The sequence below is a fragment of the Amphibalanus amphitrite genome, unplaced genomic scaffold (assembly GCF_019059575.1).
Source record: "Amphibalanus amphitrite isolate SeventyFive unplaced genomic scaffold, NRLGWU_Aamphi_draft 000440F_arrow, whole genome shotgun sequence".
NCBI lineage: Eukaryota > Metazoa > Arthropoda > Thecostraca > Balanomorpha > Balanidae > Amphibalanus > Amphibalanus amphitrite.
Window position 1 is genome coordinate 274,787 of NW_024881934.1, and position 22,836 is coordinate 297,622.

Below are 22,836 nucleotides of genomic sequence, written 5' to 3' on the forward strand. Positions count from 1 at the left end.
CAGTAACAGTGACGGGTTGTAACAGTGTGTGTTCTCCCTCTGTCCTCAGTAACAGTGACGGGTTGTAACAGTGTGTGTTCTTCCTCTGTCCTCAGTAACCGTGACGGGTTGTAACAGTGTGTGTTCTCCCTCTGTCCTCAGTAACAGTGACGGGTCGTTATAGTGTGTGTTCTCCCTCTGTCCTCAGTAACAGTGACGGGTTGGAACAGTGTGTGTTCTCCCTCTGTCCTCAGTAACAGTGACGGGTTGGAACAGTGTGTGTTCTCCGTCTGTCCTCAGTAACAGTGGCGGGTTGGAACAGTGTGTGTTCTCCCTCTGTCCTCAGTAACAGTGACGGGTTGTAACAGTGTGTGTTCTCCCTCTGTCCTCAGTAACAGTGAATGGTTGTTTGTAACAGTGTGTGTTCTCCCTCTGTCCTCAGTAACAGTGACGGGTTGTAACAGTGTGTGTTTTCCCTCTGTCCTCAGTAACAGCGACGGGTTGGAATAGTGTGTGTTCTCACTCTGTCCTCAGTAACAGTGAGGACTTGTAACAGTGTGTGTTCTCCCTATGTCCTCAGTAACAGTGACGGGTGGTAACAGTGTGTGTTCTCCCTCTGTCCTCAGTAACAGCGACGGGTTGGAACAGTGTGTGTTCTCCCTCTGTCCTCAGTAACAGTGAGGACTTGTAACGGTGTGTGTTCTCCCTCTGTCCTCAGTAACAGTGACGGGTTGTAACAGTGTGTGTTCTCCCTCTGTCCTCAGTAACGGTGAATGGTTGTTTGTAACAGTGTGTGTTCTCCCTCTGTCCTCAGTAATAGTGACGGGTGGTAACAGTGTGTGTTCACCCTCTGTCCTCAGTAACAGCGACGGGTTGGAACAGTGTGTGTTCTCCCTCTGTCCTCAGTAACAGTGAGGACTTGTAACAGTGTGTGTTCTCCCTATGTCCTCAGTAACAGTGACGGGTGGTAACAGTGTGTGTTCTTCCTCTGTCCTCAGTAACAGCGACGGGTTGGAACAGTGTGTGTTCTCCCTCTGTCCTCAGTAACAGTGAGGACTTGTAACGGTGTGTGTTCTCCCTCTGTCCTCAGTAACAGTGACGGGTGGTAACAGTGTGTGTTCTCCCTCTGTCCTCAGTAACAGCGACGGGTTGGAACAGTGTGTGTTCTCCCTCTGTCCTCAGTAACAGTGAGGACTTGTAACGGTGTGTGTTCTCCCTCTGTCCTCAGTAACAGTGACGGGTTGTAACAGTCTGTGTTCACCCTCTGTCCTCAGTAACAGTGTGTGTTCTCCCTCTGTCCTCAGTAATAGTGACGGGTGGTAACAGTGTGTGTTCACCCTCTGTCCTCAGTAACAGCGACGGGTTGGAACAGTGTGTGTTCTCCCTCTGTCCTCAGTAACAGTGAGGACTTGTAACAGTGTGTGTTCTCCCTATGTCCTCAGTAACAGTGACGGGTGGTAACAGTGTGTGTTCTTCCTCTGTCCTCAGTAACAGCGACGGGTTGGAACAGTGTGTGTTCTCCCTCTGTCCTCAGTAACAGTGAGGACTTGTAACGGTGTGTGTTCTCCCTCTGTCCTCAGTAACAGTGACGGGTGGTAACAGTGTGTGTTCTTCCTCTGTCCTCAGTAACAGCGACGGGTTGGAACAGTGTGTGTTCTCCCTCTGTCCTCAGTAACAGTGAGGACTTGTAACGGTGTGTGTTCTCCCTCTGTCCTCAGTAACAGTGACGGGTGGTAACAGTGTGTGTTCTCCCTCTGTCCTCAGTAACAGCGACGGGTTGGAACAGTGTGTGTTCTCCCTCTGTCCTCAGTAACAGTGAGGACTTGTAACGGTGTGTGTTCTCCCTCTGTCCTCAGTAACAGTGACGGGTTGTAACAGTGTGTGTTCACCCTCTGTCCTCAGTAACAGTGTGTGTTCTCCCTCTGTCCTCAGTAACAGTGACGGGTTGTAACAGTCTGTGTTCTCCCTCTGTCCTCAGTAACAGTGATGGGTTGTAACAGTGTGTGTTCTCCCTCTGTCCTCAGTAACAGTGACGGGTTGTAACAGTGTGTGTTCTCCCTCTGTCCTCAGTAACGGTGAATGGTTGTTTGTAACAGTGTGTGTTCTCCCTCTGTCCTCAGTAATAGTGACGGGTGGTAACAGTGTGTGTTCACCCTCTGTCCTCAGTAACAGCGACGGGTTGGAACAGTGTGTGTTCTCCCTCTGTCCTCAGTAACAGTGAGGACTTGTAACAGTGTGTGTTCTCCCTATGTCCTCAGTAACAGTGACGGGTGGTAACAGTGTGTGTTCTCCCTCTGTCCTCAGTAACAGCGACGGGTTGGAACAGTGTGTGTTCTCCCTCTGTCCTCAGTAACAGTGAGGACTTGTAACGGTGTGTGTTCTCCCTCTGTCCTCAGTAACAGTGACGGGTGGTAACAGTGTGTGTTCTTCCTCTGTCCTCAGTAACAGCGACGGGTTGGAACAGTGTGTGTTCTCCCTCTGTCCTCAGTAACAGTGAGGACTTGTAACGGTGTGTGTTCTCCCTCTGTCCTCAGTAACAGTGACGGGTTGTAACAGTGTGTGTTCTCCCTCTGTCCTCAGTAACAGTGACGGGTTGTAACAGTGTGTGTTCTCCCTCTGTCCTCAGTAACAGCGACGGGTTGGAACAGTGTGTGTTCTCCCTCTGTCCTCAGTCACAGTGACGGGTTGGAACAGTGTGTGTTCTCCCTCTGTCCTCAGTAACAGTGACGGGTGGTAACGGTGTGTGTTCTCCCTCTGTCCTCAGTAATAGTGACGGGTGGTAACAGTGTGTGTTCACCCTCTGTCCTCAGTAACAGCGACGGGTGGTAACAGTGTGTGTTCTCCCTCTGTCCTCAGTAACAGTGAGGACTTGTAACGGTGTGTGTTCTCCCTCTGTCCTCAGTAACAGTGACGGGTGGTAACAGTGTGTGTTCTCCCTCTGTCCTCAGTAACAGCGACGGGTTGGAACAGTGTGTGTTCTCCCTCTGTCCTCAGTAACAGTGAGGACTTGTAACGGTGTGTGTTCTCCCTCTGTCCTCAGTAACAGTGACGGGTTGGAACAGTGTGTGTTCTCCCTCTGTCCTCAGTAACAGTGACGGGTTGGAACTGTGTGTGTTCTCCCTCTGTCCTCAGTAACAGTGACGGGTGGTAACAGTGTGTGTTCACCCTCTGTCCTCAGTAACAGCGACGGGTTGGAACAGTGTGTGTTCTCCCTCTGTCCTCAGTAACAGTGACGGGTTGTAACAGTGTGTGTTCTCCCTCTGTCCTCAGTAACCGTGAGGACTTGTAACAGTGTGTGTTCTCCCTATGTCCTCAGTAACAGTGACGGGTGGTAACAGTGTGTGTTCTTCCTCTGTCCTCAGTAACAGTGACGGGTTGGAACAGTGTGTGTTCTCCCTCTGTCCTCAGTAACAGTGACGGGTTGGAACAGTGTGTGTTCTCCCTCTGTCCTCAGTAACAGTGACGGGTTGGAACAGTCTGTGTTCTTCCTCTGTCCTCAGTAACAGTGGCGGGTTGTAACAGTGTGTGTTCTCCCTCTGTCCTCAGTAACAGTGACGGGTTGGAACGGTGTGTTCTCCCTCTGTCCTCAGTCACAGTGACGGGTTGGAACAGTGTGTGTTCTCCCTCTGTCCTCAGTAACAGTGAGGACTTGTAACGGTGTGTGTTCTCCCTCTGTCCTCAGTAACAGTGAGGACTTGTAACAGTGTGTGTTCTCCCTATGTCCTCAGTAACAGTGACGGGTGGTAACAGTGTGTGTTCTCCCTCTGTCCTCAGTAACAGCGACGGGTTGGAACAGTGTGTGTTCTCCCTCTGTCCTCAGTAACAGTGAGGACTTGTAACGGTGTGTGTTCTCCCTCTGTCCTCAGTAACAGTGACGGGTGGTAACAGTGTGTGTTCACCCTCTGTCCTCAGTAACAGTGAGGACTTGTAACAGTGTGTGTTCTCCCTCTGTCCTCAGTAACAGTGACGGGTTGTAACAGTGTGTGTTCTCCCTCTGTCCTCAGTAACAGTGACGGGTTGTAACAGTCTGTGTTCTCCCTCTGTCCTCAGTAACAGTGACGGGTCGTTACAGTCTGTGTTCTCCCTCTGTCCTCAGTAACAGTGACGGGTTGTAACAGTGTGTGTTCACCCTCTGTCCTCAGTAACAGTGTGTGTTCTCCCTCTGTCCTCAGTAACAGTGACGGGTTGTAACAGTGTGTGTTCTCCCTCTGTCCTCAGTAACAGTGGCGGGTTGTAACAGTGTGTGTTCTCCCTCTGTCCTCAGTAACAGTGCCGGGTTCAGCCGGGCGGTCTCCATCCACTGACCCCCGTCTGTTCCCCCCCCCCCCCCCCCCCAGTAACGAGTTCAGCCGGGCGGTGGCCGAGGAGTACGTCAAACATTTTGACTTCAGCGGCTGCTCGCTGGACGTGGCGCTCGGCCAGTTCCTGGAGCGGTTCTCGCTGACTGGCGAGACCCAGGAGCGCGAGCGGGTGCTGGTGCACTTCAGCCGCCGCTACATGGACGGCAACCCGGCTGCCTTCAACTCCGTCGGTGGGTCGGAGCTATACGCCACCCTCCGTCCTCTGTCCTCGGCGCCACTCCGCCCTCAGCCCCACTCCACCCTCCGTCCTCTGTCCTCAGCGCCACTCCGTCCTCAACACCTTACACAACTCTGTCCTTAACTCCTTCCACAACTCCGCCATCCACTCCTCCATAAATTACCCTCAGATCTGCCCTTAACTTGCCCTCAACTCTGTCCTCAGCTCACTCCTTAGTCCTTCTACAACTCCTCCCTTAACCCACCCTCATCTCCTCGCTTATTTCATCCTCAAGTCCTCCCTTAACTCCTCCCTCAACTCCTCCCTAAACTCCTCCCTCAACTTCTCCCTCAGCGCGGCCCTCACCTATGTCGGTGGGTCATGAGGCATGACACGCGGTATTGGGTAGAAAATAGGAATAATGCTATGTTATCATACACGAAGCTTTTGGTATAAAAACAAACCCCAATACATCGGTCAGTGTTCTCAGGGATTGAGGTGCGAAATGAAGAGAATTCTGAACAGTTTGATATGACTTAATAGATTTTATGACATGATACTGGCAAAGATATACAACTACACATTGAAAGTCTTATCAAAATAACGAAATTTGTGAAGAAAGTCGTTTTTAAGCTTTTCTTTATTCCGAACTTAACAATATGCCTTTAAGCCTAAGTAGATGATATGCTTGCTGATCTGTCAGCGGTCCAGTAGAACAAAGCCGTATATTGGATGGGCTCTGTGACCTGTCTGCCACAGTTCTTGTCTGCTATCTGGACCTGCTCTCCGTCAGCCGTTAGCCGCCACTGAGTTACCCCGCCCCTCCCACGGCAGACGCGTGCCACACCCTGACCTGCGCGCTGATGCTGCTCAACACCGACCTGCACGTGCAGCACGTGCCGCGCAAAATGACCTGCGCCGAGTTCGTCGACAACCTGTCGGAGCTGAACGACGGCCGGGACTTCCCCGAGGAGACGCTGCGCCGACTGTACCAGGCCATCCGGGCGCGGCCCATACACTACGCCGCGTGAGTCAATACCCTACACAATACCCTACACAGCACCCTGCATAATACCCTACACGTCAACCTACCAGGCCATCCGGGCGCGGCCCATACACTACGCCGTGTGAGTTAATACCCTACACAATACCCTACACAACACCCCACATAACCCCTGCACAACACCCTACACAACAACCTACCAGGCCATCCGGGCGCGGCCTATACACTACGCCGCGTGAGTTAATGCCCTACATAATACCCTACACGACACCCTACATAACGCCTGCACAACACCCTACACGTCAACCTACCAGGCCATCCGGGCGCGGCCAATACACTACGCCGCGTGAGTCGATACCCTGCATAATACCCTACATAATACCCTACACAACAACCTACCAGGCTGTCCGGGCCCGGCCGGTACACTAGGCCGGGGGAGTAGGTACTGCATTGAAGCATGATACACGTTACATAGTTATTTTTCAAATGCACTATGCGAGGCCATGCAATGTATGATAATAAGATATGAACTGAGGCATATTTACGTCTGGACAACGAGTTGCGGGAAAAAGTGCTGATTGTGTTGCAGTTTTAGGAGCCGGTGATTAGGCTGGATTTTTGGGTTACTTTTTCGTTCCGATTCATGTATTTCATAGTGTTTGGCTTTTGAATATTTTAGGTCTTTCAGATAAATATTACTTGCCTTACAACTTTTGTAAAAACGTTTCTTTTTTATAAGCCGACGTTCAGAGTCCTAAAAATACATCAGCACTACAATCATTGTAAACAAACAAATGGAGCACACAACTTGGCTCTATTCCAAGGCCATTTATTAGTTTATCTGGTGGTTTTCTTGCTCTTGTATGTCGTTTTGTTGGATGTTTTGAATCCCTTAAGATTGACTTATATCATATTTAAGAAGCATGTTGACTGAAAACAATCTGAAGTATCCAGGAGGCTGACAGAGGTCCTGACTACTGAGCAATATCAATATCAAGTTGAACAAGTTATGAAATTTTGGTTGATAAACGCAAGTTGATCGGGCTCATATATCAGCAAGAAAAAGTAAAATTAAAAGAGCTTATTGTCCAAAAACAAGCTATAATATTGCAGACCTTGGAGCAATACTGAAGAGCACGCTGAGCAGGATCATGCCAGAAAATGTTGACTGATGAGCGCATATTGATGTATTGGTATGAATATTGAATGATAACTTACAACAGCAAGATAAATTAGTGCTAACTATCAAGTTAAAATCTAGAATGAATGGACTTGGGCAGTTTTACTATGCTTAGATGCTATGCAGATTGTAATGTGCATCAGGTACTCAGTGTCTGGCAAATGAAACATGCGATCATTCCATTGCTACTGGAGGAGAAAGCTTGGATCACTAAATCCACTTTATGTTGATTTTGATGTTAATCATCATCACTGTATTTCTTTAAAAAAGGATTTTAGTAAAATTGTCAATGTGACAATCCATGCAACGATGTGATCATATTATGTGTTCATAGTCATTCGTGATAGTCATTATTGGTCCAATATACAATGTGGCAAAGCTCTCAGTCTCAGCGTTTCTTCCTGTGGATGACCAGCAGTGACTCAGAGCTTAGAAGTATTAGTTTTCTTCACAGGGCTGGGATAAAAAGTACTGAGGGTAATCTTCCACCAAGGAACTCTACTTTGACATGGTATGAGATGGTAGGTAGGTGCTCAGTTCCTATGGTCAGTAGTTGTGTATGTTTAGTCGGGTTGGCTTAGATCAGATTGTTAGTTTTTTAATTTGCCAAATGTCCATAAAAATGTGACCTGAGCAATGAGCATACCTGAACCTGACTAACCTGACAGTTGACCTAACCTCAATCATCACACATATTTGCAGGCTACCCAAGACCTGCATGGCAGTAGCACCCAGTTATAGGTAGGTACTCACCCTAACTCAATTTTACCTGCTAACCTTCAACTTGCCAAAAGTTACCTCACATTGCCAAGCTGTGTCCAGGGAAACAGTCAACTGAGGAACTGGCTCATTGGGTGGCTGGTGTGAGTCTGTGCATTTAAAGTGTTTCTTCTCTGAAGCTGCTCTGCATTGCTGTATGTCATGTTAGATGCTCAGAAAATGTGGGAAATGATACTAAGCTACTTTAGTGCTTTGTTAAAGCTCGAGACATGAACAAGTACAGATCCTGGGCAGGGTACAGCTATGAGTTAGGTGCTAGGTGAGTAGAGTATGTTATGTGAATGTGCTGTTCCCTGTTTGACCGTAAGTAGGTATACAAACAAGCACAGGGTCACAGTTATATTCAATCTCCACATAAACATAGAAAAAAAACGGCCATATAGCCTAACTCCGAACACACCACAGATAACTTAAGCCTTTGAAGGCACAAAAATGTTTTGATTAACAGGACAGGTTTACAATATGTCCTCTGTCCTTGGGGGATCTTGCTGCCAAGTTGAGGTATGATGACTGAACTTCAGGATTGATCAACCTTTTCTTAGCCACTGCTTATATACGAGAAAGACCAAATGCTTGTTTTGATTTACAGGACATGTATACAATATATCCTCTGTCCTTGGGGGATCTTGCTGCCAAGTTGAGGTACGATGACTGAACTTCAGGATTGATCAACCTTTTCTTAGCCACTGCTTATAAACGAGAAAGACCAAATGCTTGTTTGTAAACTGCGTTGAAAATTTAATGATCCACCTTCAATTCTGACATGAAGGCACAAATGAAATAGTTCCCTCTCCTTTTGGAATACACAAAGCAAAATATTTAATAAATTTTAGTGGATGGACAAGAGCAATTAGCATAGCTTTCCCTCAAGTTAATTTCTGGCACTGTTGATGAATTACCATTATGATTATGTGAATTACACTGACGCTTATTCGCTTCATATTTTGTAACAAACGCGCTAAAACTGCAATATGACAGCACTATATGCATCTTGACAAAATGCAATAGTATTAGAAATTTAGCCCTGGTGGCATTCATTCTTGGTGGAAACGTAATTACAAAATATTTTGTAGTAACTCTTAAATTCCGGCCGAAAACAGTGCACGGTTTAAAAAAGAATCATTCCAATGACGGTCCATTCTTGCGGTCCTGAAATCGCCACTATTTCCGGCCTCTCCAACGCAACTCGTTGTCCAGACGTAAATATGCTGAACTGAGCATTGTGCATTGTGTTTCTCACTAAAAGTGATTCATTTTTAAGACTGCTTGCGATGCCCCACCGCTGCTGAGGGTGCACTGTGCTGTTCCACCACTGACCGTGTGCACTATGCTGTCTCCCACAGCGATGACGAGTACGAGGAGATGGAGGCGGCTCCGGCGACCGGCCTGCCACCTGGCGGCGGCGTGACGAACCCGTTCCTGGCGGCGCCTGATCCCGATAAAGCCACCGAGTACAAGCGCGGCTACATGATGCGGAAGTGCTGTCTGGACGCCGGCGGGAAGCGCAGTGAGTACTGGCCCTCGGCTCATAACAGGAATTACTTACGGTGAGTCAGGATCAGGATCAGTGTATTCAACAGCATCCTCAACGTAGATGAGGCTTTTCATGAGTCACGTCCAAGGTAAAAGATAAAAGGTGAGTAAAAGACAAAAGAATATGATGAATAAAACATTCATACAGTGACAAGATAAACACCCGCACAGCTAGCTACACATCATCCATTCATGTGTCACTGAGTGCGGAGCTCAGTGCGCGCTTGAAACCGGCCATGGTCACAGCTCCCCTCACCACGCTCGGTAAGTTGTTATATTTTCGTGCACCTACGTTGGAGATGCGCCGCCAGATTTGGCGTATTCGGCGTATTATTATTTGGCGTATTATTAAATGATGTTCCGTAATTTCGATGGCGTGACTGACTCCGGCCTCCAGCGTTAGGAAACGGAATTGGCACCGAATACGCCAAATCTGGCGGCGCATCTCCAACGTAGGCAGTGTCAGAAAAGTGGTTTGGGGATCTAAGTTCGCAGACTAAAATTTTGAAAAGGTCGCAGAACAAAGTTGAAACTCAACTATGGTTCCAAATTTTTAATGCAGCTACCGCATTATATCAGTTTCTTTTTAGCATAATGGGCAGACATTGTTGAAATGCAGCATATATCAAAGTGAAACACTTGTACATGACCAACAAGCAATGGTAATCATTAAGCAGGCATCTCACGAGATGCCAGATCTGTCTACAATAGCAAGGTAGGTTGTAGGTTTGTGGATGTAAGGAACCCTAAATCCTAGGCAGTGTCGCATCCTGGCATCCTAGGCAGGCAGTGTTTGTAGGTTGTAGGTTTGTAGATTGTAGGTTTGTAGGTTGTAGGTATTAGGCTTGTAGGTTGTAGGTTAGTAGGCAAGGTTAGATCAGGTTAGATTATGTTTCAAATCTGGCATCTCGTGAGACGCCTGCTTAATGAATACCCATGCAATCTCGTATCTACTTAATAAGCAGGTAGGCTACATTGCCATTGCTGAAGTATAATGATGCATACCTATATAAATATTAATACTCACATTTGCCTAATTTAAACAAGGGAAATCCAAGAACATATCATAACTAAATGCAAGAAAACAATCTGAACCCACCAGAAGGCTACTAGTGTGAAAGCAGCTACCCTTGAATATCAGTTTCTTAGCCTAGGTAGAGGTGAAGGTATAATCAAGAAGGAGAGAAGTTAAGACAAAACACATGGTTTATGCTAAGTATTACCACTACCTGAGCTTGTTACAAAAATTGACATGAACAATCCCACCTCAGATTCCTTGAACGAAGATCAGAAGATGAGATGGTCGAAGTCGAATGAGTCTCAGACTCAGTATCTCAGCCTTTAAACAAAAATCGTATTGTTGAGTATGAAAAAACGAGAAAAATTGCACATGAACATTTAACTCTTAAATTACCCCACGAAATTATACTTCTTTACAATAACTCCCGCAAATCTCGAGACTAACCCGGCGCGTTCGCGTAAAAGTAAGCGTAAAAGCGCGCGGGACAGCGTTGCCTAGTCTGAGAATATATTTATTTTTTAAAAATGTATTTGTTGCTGGTTAAGTTCATTGCCGAATGACAAAAACGATTTTGATGTTCAATTTATTTTAATACAAAATTTAATGAATAATATGCAGCACAAAATAATGCCTTCGGTCGATTTATTACAAGTTAAGATATCTTACTGCCATGAGTTCGAGTAAAATAACAAAAAATCAATTTTTGTGTAATTCAGATGGGAAAAAGGCATCAAAAAGACAATAACTGTTTATTTTGTTCATTTTAATATTATTCACAAAGAATTTGCCATAAATTCGTCCAAGCTCTCTTATGCCGGCACCAAAAAGGTGATACCTCAAAAGACGCTGTCACTTATTATCCCCATACGCATTTTTTGCTCATTTTTACGAAACAAAAACTATTCTATAACTTTAAGCAATTAATTTCCATTCTAGCAATACCTTGTTTTGCAATGAATGATGTCTAGGTGTCTTAAACGATCCAAGTGAAGCTGACCTTAGCAGGCCCGGAACGACCCCGCAGACTATCGTAAAATATGGGCAGCACACGTTATAAAATTGCTAAATTTTGACATTTTTGAAAAGAAAAATCTTTTTTACATCTACTGATATCATTTTTTCATACTTTACTGCAATTGGGAACTTTTACCAGGGGATAGTCTGCCACCACGGAAACACCAAATATAGTCTGCGAGAATCCAGAACAAGTTTGCGCCCGGTTGCATTATGAAGGGAGCCGGGCGGGGAGCGAACTTGTTGGTGCGGCGATGGCAGTGTTTTAGACGTCAAAAGGCCAAGACTCATGACTCGTCTCCTATATGACTCGCGTGTTATTTTTGTGATTTGGTACCTATATTGATGTAGGGCCTTGGTTTGATTTGTGTGAGAAGGTGATTTTAAAGGTAGGATTGGTTGTGCTGATATAGGTATTATGGGTAATATGCTTATCCAGGACCAGTACCCATAATTTTCTGATAGCATTTACTACTCACTAGCTTGGTATATGTGTCATTTCTCAGAACAGTGTACATGTAAATTAATCAAGCTGAGCTTTTCAGGTTTATCTCACCTGACTACGTTAAGTTTGCATATCCATTTGGGGCATTGCCCATTTACTACTCACTAGCTTGGTAGTGTTGTTTCTCAGACCAGTGTACGTGTAAATTAATCAAGCTTTTCAGGTTTATCTCACCTGACTACGTTATTAACTTGAACTGCTGTTGCCTGTCAGCTAAGTTTTTTTTTAAAGCATTCACTACTTTGTAGGCACTGCATGCTAATATGGATATGAAATCGAGCTTTTCAGGTTTATCTCACCTGATTACGTTAAGTCTGCATATCCATTGGGGCATTGCCCATTTCCAGCTCCTGCATGCTGTGTAGTCCTTCATTCATATCATACATGTTGAACCAGATGTTGAAAGAGTGACAATATTTTCAACATTTTTATTAAAAAATACAGGATTAATTGTTAATGCACGCACACACTGTGTGATCACCATTCACAGATCACCTGTTCATAACACATCACAGTTGATGGGCTTCAGGCTGCCAATCTAATACCAGTTATTGTGAGGGACAAGGTTACCAGTGAAAGTTTTGCCAACAGCTGTCAGCTGGTGAACTTAGAGTAGCAGGCGGTGCTGGTTCTTGGGAGTAGGTCAGTAGTTTGTACTGCATTCTATTCAGGAGTCCAGGTCTTCATTCAGTAGCCATGGAGACTGGAGAGAGATGACTAAATCTGCTGAAGAAGAAAAATCAGTCATAGTGGGCAGGCGGTTGGGTTTTTGTTAAGTGACCCATTGTGAAATGCTCCATCAAGCCTGATAGTGCCTAAGTGCTGACATAGATGGGTAGAGGTACATTGTTACACAAAAATCATTGGCCATCTGTTTAGGGAACGTTTGCTCACAGAACAAAAATTGCTTTTCTTTAGTCAAGACTTTTCGCAGAACAAATCTTCCGAGTTCAAGAAAACTTAGAAACGGGCCACTTTTCTGACACTGAACGTAGGTGCACGAAAACATCACAACTTACCGAGTGTGGTGATGGGAGCTGTGACCATGGCCGGTTTCAAGCGCGCACTGAAGTCGAGGAGGTCCGACCGGCCGTGCCGCAGTGTCAGTGGGCTGTCTGAGAGCAATAATCCCCGAGCTCCCCGGCGCCGTACACTGCAGTCCTGGTCGGCTGATCATGGGCGACAGAACCGGCTGTTAGAAAACAAAACGTACTCAGTACTTACCACCCAGCGCAGTCTGTGAGTGCTCACGAGGCAGTGCAGTGGGTCGGGTACTCGTCAGCCCATCACAGCTGAGCTGAGGGACGGTACACAGCAGCAGTGGACTGAGGGACGGTACACAGCAGCAGTGGACTGAGGGACGGGCTGGGCTGAGGGACACAGCAGTGGACTGAGGGACGGGCTGAGCTGAGGGACGGTACACAGCAGCAGTGGACTGAGGGACGGTACACAGCAGTGGACTGAGGGACGGGTTGGGCTGAGGGACGGGCTGAGCTGAGGGACGGTACACAGCAGCAGTGGACTGAGGGACGGTACACAGCAGTGGACTGAGGGGCGGCCTGGGCTGAGGGTCACAGCAGTGGACTGAGGGACGGCCTGGGCTGAGGGTCACAGCAGTGGACTGAGGGACGGCCTGGGCGAGGGACACAGCAGAGCTGAGGGACGGGGGCGCGGCGGGCGTTAGTCGGTTGCAGCAATGTCTGCGCTGTTCCGGTGTACCTGTCTCACGCACTGTCTCCGCCCGGGTCCCGCTGTGTCCGAGTGTCCGACTCTCCCCCCCCCCCTCCCTCAGCCGCGCCGTGCCGTCGGTGACCGCCCCCCCCCCCCGTTCTGTTTCAGCGGCGCTGGGCCGGCGCTCGTGGCAGATGTTCCACTGCACGCTCCGCGACCTGGTGCTGTACCTGCACAAAGACGAGAGCGGCTCGCGGCGGGCGGCTGCCTTCGAGCACCTGCACAACGCCATCAGGTCGGTGGGCGCCCCCCCCCACACACACACTGTACAGAGTTACCTCCCCCCCTCCCACACACACACACACTGTACAGAGTTACCTCCCCCCTCCCACACACACACACTGTACAGAGTTACCTCCCCGCCCTCCCACACACACACACACACACACTGTACAGAGCTACCTCCCCGCCCTCCCACACACACACACTGTACAGAGTTACCTCCCCGCCCTCCCACACACACTGTACAGAGTTACATCCCCGCCCTCCCACACACACACACTGTACAGAGTTACCTCCCCGCCCTCCCACACACACTGTACAGAGTTACATCCCCGCCCTCCCACACACACACACTGTACAGAGTTACCTCCCCGCCCTCCCACACACACACACACACACACACACACACACACACACACACACACACACACACACACACACACACACACACACACTGTACAGAGTTACCTCCCCGCCCTCCCACACACACACACTGTACAGAGTTACCTCCCCGCCCTCCCACACACACACACTGTACAGAGTTACCTCCCCACGCTATCTCGGCTCTTGCTGCAGTGCCGTTCGCGAATAGCACAGGCCACATGGGAACACATGTTTTAGTGTATCATTGTTTTTATTTCATGGCTTCTCTGTGGACGTTGCATCTGAGCGCACCCTCGATGCTGCTGGGATAGCGTTTGTTGTATGTAGTTATGTAGAGCGTTACGCCGATTGACGTGCTGTGTTGTTCCCCTTGGGCCCCCTGACGGCGTGCTGGGCTCTGTGTAGCCGCGCTCTGTCCCACCAGGCACCTCGGCTAGCGTCGAGGGCCCCCTGACGGCGTGCTGGGCTCTGTGCAGCCGCGCTCTGTCCCACCAGGCACCTCGGCTAGCGTCGAGGGCCCCCTGACGGCGTGCTGGGCTCTGTGTAGCCGCGCTCTGTCCCACCAGGCACCTCGGCTAGCGTCGAGGGCCCCCTGACGGCGTGCTGGGCTCTGTGTAGCCGCGCTCTGTCCCACCAGGCACCTCGGCTAGCGTCGAGGGCCCCCTGACGGCGTGCTGGGCTCTGTGTAGCCGCGCTCTGTCCCACCAGGCACCTCGGCTAGCGTCGAGGGCCCCCTGACGGCGTGCTGGGCTCTGTGTAGCCGCGCTCTGTCCCACCAGGCACCTCGGCTAGCGTCGAGGGCCCCCTGACGGCGTGCTGGGCTCTGTGTAGCCGCGCTCTGTCCCACCAGGCACCTCGGCTAGCGTCGAGGGCCCCCTGACGGCGTCAGCTGGGCTCTGTGTAGCCGCGCTCTGTCCCACCAGGCACCTCGGCTAGCGTCGAGGGCCCCCTGACGGCGTGCTGGGCTCTGTGCAGCCGCGCTCCGTCCCACCAGGCACCTCGGCTAGGGCTCTGTCGGCACCTCGGCTAGCGTCGAAGCTGCTGCTGCTCTTATAATCACGTACAATGACAATGTAACGAATATTTGGCCCACTTTTTCGGCAAGTTTGGCGTTTGAGCTGAGTATGGATATGCAGCGATGCGTTCGGTTCTGGCTGTGGTTGTGGTTGTTGCCGAGCACCCCGTTCACATCGACCTTGACCCGTCGGTCTGAGTAAGTGATGTCATTTTCCAAAAAATGTCTGACCGATACCGACCGAAACCAAAATTTGGGAAAAATTCCCGACCGAATACCGACCGATAACACACCAAGCCAAAATTTGACCGAAATTTGACCGAACTTCTATTTGCTATTACTCTACCCCAAAATTAAAATATTTGGTAAATTCTGATGGAAAATAATGGGAAATGGCATTTCAGTCCAAGTTCAGTCAATTCTTAGCCACTGCAAAATACATATTGTGGTAGAAGTTACATTGCTGAGGGTAGCAACACATGGACCTCAGCATTTCACAGATTTAGTTGATTAGAATTGTCAAGAATCTACTGTGGTCTATGTAAGGAAGAATGCTCATTCATGTTGCAAAAGCACGATCAATTAGATATAGTCAAATGGTTGGTAATAGGTATGTTCATGACAACATTCCCTAGGAGAAAAGGCGGAATCAAAACACCACAAAACACATCAAAACTGCTTGGAAACTTGCCTTGAGTCTTGAGATGTGGTCTGAGATACTCTACAAATAATTTGACACTGAAAATCCAGCTGAAAAGGCAGGTATTAGGTAGCTCTGAGCTTGAATTTTGTCCCAAAAATGAAATGAAAATTCATTTCACAGGCACTTTGTCTTATCTCTTGTTTGTCTTATCTTTACAAAAAAAACAAAATATGCAGACAAAATGAATACCTACAAAGTGGCGCCAAAGTGGCGCAAAAAGTAATAGAAGAACCAAGGATTGACTTTTAAGATCCTCTCTTCCGTAACGAAAGGATGTATGTTGATGACGTAATATTTATTTATATGCCCTTTTGGTCGAATTATTGAAGAGAAATTAATTTTTTGTAGTGAATTACACTCACAATGTTGATTTCATTGAATTCAATATCGTGTTGGATCATTTACATCAATAAAATAATTCACGAGGCAGCATGTAACAATCCAAAACTTTTTTTGCAGCAACTTTATCAGCTGGTTTAAAGTCTCTGGCGCATCTGTTTCGAAATCCTTCCTTGTGTTTGGAATGTGGAAGATTCCAGAAATCGGACATGGGCCGATGTAGTTTTTGTCAAGATTCCTATGTTTTTATGTTGTGGTCATCTAGATTTCAAACATTTGGTTGGTACCTGCAATATTTAAGGAGAATATGGGATAGTAGAACACCTGTGAAATGTAAATGTGATCACTGCTAAGTGCTAATTGCTAACTGTCCAGTCTTCAGAAACACATTTCAGTAATTCAAGTTATTTTTGTCCTTGCATTTTTGATGACTGTATACCTAATGATTTTTGTAGGCAATACTTCTTTGATTACAGGTGAAATTTTAACAGTTAGACTGGAATAGAGTTTCAAAATTGTGTGTACTTGTGGGGCCAACTGAGTCAATATCAGCCTGCTTGTAGTTGTGGTTGGACAATGGGTGGCTGCTGCCTGCTGGGTGGGTTGGCTTATGAAGTTGCCAAAATGTGGCATTTGGCATTTGGGGGAAATTTTGCAACTCTATCACCAGTATAACGCCTTTTGGGGCGACTAACGGAGCGAGCGAGAGGGTGGGCCTTGCACGTGCGAAATTGCGAGGGGGTACCTCCAACTGACTTGTGCACGGCACCCTACTAACTGGTCTCTAGCGATGTGCCAAATTTGGGCACAATCGGCCCAGCCGTTCTCGAGATCTGGAAGCGGCACCCTGCACGTGCGCACGTGCAAAATGGGTCCTAACTGACTTGTGCACGGCACGCTACTAACCGGTCCCTAACCGTGTACCAAATTTGAGCGCAATCGGTCCAGCCGTTCCCGAGATCTGGAAACGACCCCTGCACGTGCGCACGTGCAGCAGCATCCCAACTCTGGCACATGTATATGCAGTGCCTAGTGGGTGCCTACCTACATGCCAACTTTCAGCGCAATCGGCCAAGTAGTTACCGAGATATTGCAACAATTACAAAAGTGACACCTCTTCGTTTTGCACGTGGCACGTGCATAAGGGGTCACCCACATGCATCGGGAATAGTCCAATACTTGGTAGAAAGAATGAAGCTACCCTACAAAAATTACCGCGTGTAAATCGGTCAAGTGGTTGCTGAGATATAAGCCTCGCAAAAGCCTGACCACGGCCGGCCGCTCATACTCAGAAATTTCCGTTAATCTAAGGAAAGACTACGCTCGCTTCGCTCGCTCCGTAATTAACATCCCAATATACTTCATTTTAACTAGGCAAAAATGGAATACTTTCTCTTTTTGAAAATGGTTTCACTGGCAGGGTGACCGAAAGTGTCCGATTTTTGGGGGGCCTGACCGACCGATTACCGAATCGGTCAGCATATCTTTTCGGTAACCGAAATTTTCGGTAACCGATTGACACCACTAGTCACTGCCACACCCAGCTCACCATGGAGGCCGGGAGGCCCCGCTCCAGCAACCGCAGTCTGAGGAGGTGGTGGCCAACTGTGTCGTAAGCCCTCGCAAAGTCGAAAGCGAGGAGAACACACTTCTGCGCTGTGGCGCCGTCCTAATGGTTCTGGTGTCTCAGTGGGGGAGCTGCGGGCAGTAGTCGCCACGCCATGTGCGGATCGCCCACGACCGTAAATACAAATACAAATACAAATACACCTGTCTTATACAGCCCTCTGCAAACTGCGTTGTAAGTATTCTTTTTTTCGATAAAACCGAGAATAACGCGGAGACTACGCTATCGGTTACTGGGAAATCGTAACAGCAAGACGCATGAGAACCTGCACCTTAGATTGACATTATCATCGTATTCATTTTCCATCCAGTTTGGCAACAAAGCCCAAAAGTTTATATTTGCCCCCAAAACAAACTTTTGCATTTTATTGCCACACAAGGTGTATACTTTGCCTAGTGATAGACCCAATCGAAGGAGTGGAGCATGGCGCATCTATTTGCAGTGAGTTCCGACCGACTGATAACATAACCTCTAAGTTATTATCGGTTTTGTCTAAAAAAAAAAGAATAGGTACCTACCACGCAGTCTGCTGAGGGCTGTACCTCCTGCACGAGGCAGCCGATGTTGTCCTCCACAGAGCAGTGAGCCCACCTGCTCCGGCGGCACCATGCCCCTGCTCTCGCTGAGGTAGGTGAGCCCAGCCAGGATCAGTCGCTCCGCCAGCTTCCCGACCTGGCTCGTCAGGGCAATGGGACGGTAGCTGCTGAGGAGCCTCTTTTCCGGCCTTGGGGATGGGATCATGTGAATCATTGTCGTCGCACGCCATTCTCTTGGAACTTCTGCTGTCGCCCACAAGGCATTGGTGAGGCGTAACAGAGCGCCACGCGCAGCAGGGCCAAGGTGCCTCCGGTTCTGGCTCGCCAAATGCCGCTAGCTCCAGACTGACTGTCCCGGGCCGCTCGGCGGCCGTGTGTTTCAGGGTGCACCACGCGCTGGCCTCCAAGTGTGTTCACACGGCGGCCGTGTGTTTCAGGGTGCACCACGCGCTGGCCTCCAAGTGTGTTCACACGGCGGCCGTGTGTTTCAGGGTGCACCACGCGCTGGCCTCCAAGTGTGTTCACACGGCGGCCGTGTGTTTCAGGGTGCACCACGCGCTGGCCTCCAAGGCCGAGGACTACGTGAAGAAGCAGCACGTGTTTAAACTGCAGACGGCTGATCAGGCCGAATATCTGCTCCAGACCAGGTCAGTATCTGCGGCAGACCAGGTCAGTATCTGCTGCACATCAGTTCAGTATCTGCTGCAGATCAGATCAGTATCTGTGTTGGTATCTGTGTCAGTATCTGCGACGGAGCAGGTCAGTGTCTGTAAGTATCTGTCAATATCTGCTGGAGACCAGGTCAGTACCTGTCTGCGGTATATGCGGTCAGTATCGGTCAGTATCCGTCAGTATCTGCTGCCAACCAGGTCAGTGTGGAACCATCCGCTGTGACATATACCGGGACCATCGCTGGATCACGTCCTACTGCGGTACATGCTCGGTAACCGGGACGCTCCGGCACATAAATGGTCACACCGACAGCACATAATTGAAGGAACATGACGGTACATATAGTACAATTATTCAGCTTCACATCTGGGCTGTTGTGCCGCCGCCCGGTCTCTGTCAGTAGGTACAGCCCTATATACGGCCCTGGGTACAGCTGTCTGACGCCGGTCCCTCCCCAGCGGTGACGTGCGGTACCCGCTGATGGTCAGATCTCTATACTGACCCCCCTGTCCCTCTGTGTCCCTCTAATTGTACAGTGACGCTGTGCCGCCGCCCGGTCTCTGTCAGCAGGGTCAGCTATCTGACACCGGTCCAGCTCCCCAGCGGTGACGTGCGGTGCCCGCTGATGGTCAGATCCAGTCTATACTGACCCCCCTGTCCCTCTGTGTCCCCCTCCGTACAGTGACGCTGTACTGACCCCCGTCCTCTCTGCCCCCCCACCCACCCCCCCCCCCCCCCCCCCTGTGTACAGTGACGCCAAGGAGCTGCAGTCGTGGGTGGACACGGTGAATTTCGTGGCGGCCAGTCTCTCCTCGCCGCCTTTGCCGGGCGCCGTGGGCAGTCAGAGGCGCTTCCAGCGACCGCTGCTGCCGTCCGGAGTCACCTCCCGCAGCCTGGTAATGTTAACCAGAGCAGACTGGTAATGTCACACACCACATACTGGTAATATCACCCACCGTCTGGTCACCGGCTGGTAATGTCACACACTGTATACTCGTAATGTTACACACTACAGCCTGGTAATGTCACACACCGCAGATTGGTAGTGTCACATACCAACCGCTTAACACTCCGCAGCCTGGTAATGTCACTCACCGACTGTTATGTCACACACCGCAGACTGGTAATTCCACACACCAAACTGATAATGTTTACACCAACTGGTAATGTCACACACTGCCGACTCGAAATGTCTCATTCCACAGACTGGTAACGTCACACACCGCAGCCTGGTAATATAATTCACGGACTGGTAATATCACACAACGACTGGTAATGCTACACACTGCAGACCCGTAATGTCACTCACTGCAAATTGGTAATGGCACCCACCGCAGGCTTGTAGTGTCACACACCGCAAACTGGTAATGGCACCCACCGCAGGCTTGTAGTGTCACGCACCGCAAACTGGTAATGACACACACCGCAGACTATTGATGCCATGCATTATCTGGTAATATCAGACACTGCAGCCTGGCAATTTTACAGCTTGGTATTATAACGACCTTGCAGTATTACAAGATGCCCAGTGTATCATTGCTTAGTGATATTACAGCCCGATAATCACAGACTGGTATTGTGTCACCGCCTGCTGATGTGACTGGGGCTGATGTGTGGCAGTATGGCAGCCCGGTACCCGCCAGCCGTCTCACACTGACGTGGACAGTGACACGGCCCTGCCGTCCGTCCGTACACGCACGGCCCTGTGACACCCCGACGCGGCCCGTACAGCACTACCAGCCCGTACAGTGCCACGGCCCTGCCGTCCGTACACGTACGGCCCTGTGACACCCCGACGCGGCCCGTACAGCGCGACCGGCGACTGGGAGGACCGGTTGACACGGACTGTCTGACACGTGCCGTCTGACACGGGTCGGCTGACACGGACTGTCTGACACGGACTGTCTGACACGGACTGTCTGACACGGACTGTCTGACACGGACTGTCTGACACGGACTGTCTGACACGGGCCGGCTGACACGGACTGTCTGACACCGACTGTCTGACACGGTGTGGTGTTCTGTTACGGACTGGTGTCCCTCTTTCGTTCCGTACCGTACGAGTGTGCCAGTGTCACCTAGCGGCAGTTCTGTTAACTGCAGGTTGTGGGGGTGGCGCTGAGGGCGAGTGACGTGTCCGTAGGCCGGCCGGCGGGGCAGTCGGTTGGCGACGGTGGTCACGGATGGTGACGGTCTGTGCCGTGCGCGTTTTGAGTTCTTTCTTTAAACCGGACTGTATATATCGCGTGGGTGGTGCAATACACTACAGTGGCGACGAGGACGAGATCCTTCTGCGCTGAGTGGTAACAGTGATCGCCGCGATGGACTGTTTGCGTGCGCCAGCGCCATTTCTAGTGGCGCCAGGACGGCCGACCACGCCCTGGTCCCAGTGGCTGGGCGAGTTCAGGATTTTCGCCATGGCGAGTGGTTGGGACGAGTGGACTGTGCAGCGACGAGAGGCCCTCCTATTACACTGTGTGGGACAGGAGGCGCGGCGTCTCTATTTCGCGGCGGCGAAACCGGCGCAGGGCGTGGCACCGGGAGCGCAGGAGGCGGCGATTCCGGCGCAGGAGGAAGATGGCGTCAAGGAGGAAGGACAACCGACTGCAGCAGTCGACCCGGTGGCTGCGATCTCCGCAGTGTTTCAGCGGCTGTTTCCGGAGACACGAGCGACTCATTCCGAGAGAATGCTGTTCCGGCGGTGTTACCAGCTGGACAGGTCTCCAGCGGTGTACCTCACTGAGCTGCAGGACCTGAGTTCCAGGTGCGCCTTCGGCGATCTCCAGGAGCAGCTGACCTGTGAGCAGTTCATCGAGGGCTGCAGGGACGACAGGTTGAGGGAGCGGCTGTGTCGGGAGCCAGCTCTGACTGTGTTGCGCATCCTCGAGGTGGCTGAGGAGCTGGAGGTGGCTGCTGAGCGACAGCGGCTGGTGGGTGGAGGTGGAGCTACCCGTGCATCAACCTCTTCCCCGGCTCAGCTGGAGATAGCTGCAGTGACTACTGCTCCCAGGAAGGGGGTCTCGCCATGCTGCAACTGTGGCGGTCCCCACCGGACTGCTGATCCCTGCTGTCCAGCTCGTTGGAGAAGGTGTCACAACTGCCAGCAGAAGGGCCACTACGCCAGATTCTGCAAGGAACCACCTCAGAAGACGAAGCAGACCAAGAGGAAGCCAGTAAGGACCGTTGAAGTGCTGGCCGTGACGGATGACGACCGGAAGAACCTGTGGACCGAGCTGCGGGTGGACCAGCAGCCACTGCGGATGCTGGCTGACACTGGCTCGGCCGTGAGCATCCTGCCGTTGTCCGTCTACAGGAAGCAGTTCCGCCATCTGCCCCTCCTGCCCACTGCAGTGCGCCTGGAGGCCTACGGAGGGTCATCGCTGCTGGTGCAGGGGGTGGTGCAGGTGACAGTGCAGGCAGAGAACGGCAACAGCTCCCAAGTTTCACTGTACGTGGTAGACGCTGGCGTGCCCCTGCTGGGCAGGGATCTGCAGGAGAAGCTGAAGTTGTCCGTGATTCACGGGGCGACTGTGTGTGCTATCCAGGAGCAGATGCCAGAGGAGCTGCCGAGTCTCACTGGGCTCGTGCACAGCGTGAAACTGAAGACGGAGGCCAACCCAGTACAGCTGCGGCTGAGACCTCTACCGTACGCCGTGAGGGCGGCGGTGACTGCCCAGCTCGGAGCAGTGCAGCGGGACGAGCTGCTGGAAGCGACACAGACTGACCCAGTGCTGTGCCAGCTGGTGCAGCAGATCCCACGGCGGTGGCCGCGACGGCGCCGCGACTGCCCGGCAGAGCTGCAGCCCTTCTACAACTGCGGAGAGGAGCTCAGCCTAGTGGGAGACCTGGTCGTCCGTGGTCAGCGGGTGATCGTGCCGGCGGCGCTGCGGACGAGGATGGTGTCCCTGGCTCACGAAGGACATCAAGGGATCGTCCGAACTAAGCAGCGGGCTCGTGACATCTACTGGTGGCCCAAGATGGACACGGACATAGAAGAGGCGGTGAGAAACTGCGACGTGTGTGCTGACGTGGACAAGTCGGCTCGGACTCGCAGTGCGCCGCTACACCCTGTGC

The 22,836-nt window shown here is 50.4% G+C and overlaps 1 protein-coding gene across 3 annotated transcripts in view; it reads left to right on the forward strand.

Moving 5' to 3' along the window:
* The window catches only part of LOC122391491 (PH and SEC7 domain-containing protein-like), a 60,829-nt gene that overhangs the window by 27,595 nt on the left and 10,398 nt on the right, over positions 1-22,836 (forward strand). For all 3 annotated transcript variants that reach the window (XM_043385497.1, XM_043385498.1, XM_043385496.1), the window contains exons 5-10: positions 4,317-4,510; positions 5,332-5,524; positions 8,804-8,967; positions 13,373-13,499; positions 18,636-18,737; positions 19,514-19,658. In XM_043385497.1, coding sequence (XP_043241432.1) covers positions 4,317-4,510; positions 5,332-5,524; positions 8,804-8,967; positions 13,373-13,499; positions 18,636-18,737; positions 19,514-19,658 — 925 coding nt within the window. The remainder of the gene's footprint in view (positions 1-4,316; positions 4,511-5,331; positions 5,525-8,803; positions 8,968-13,372; positions 13,500-18,635; positions 18,738-19,513; positions 19,659-22,836) is intronic.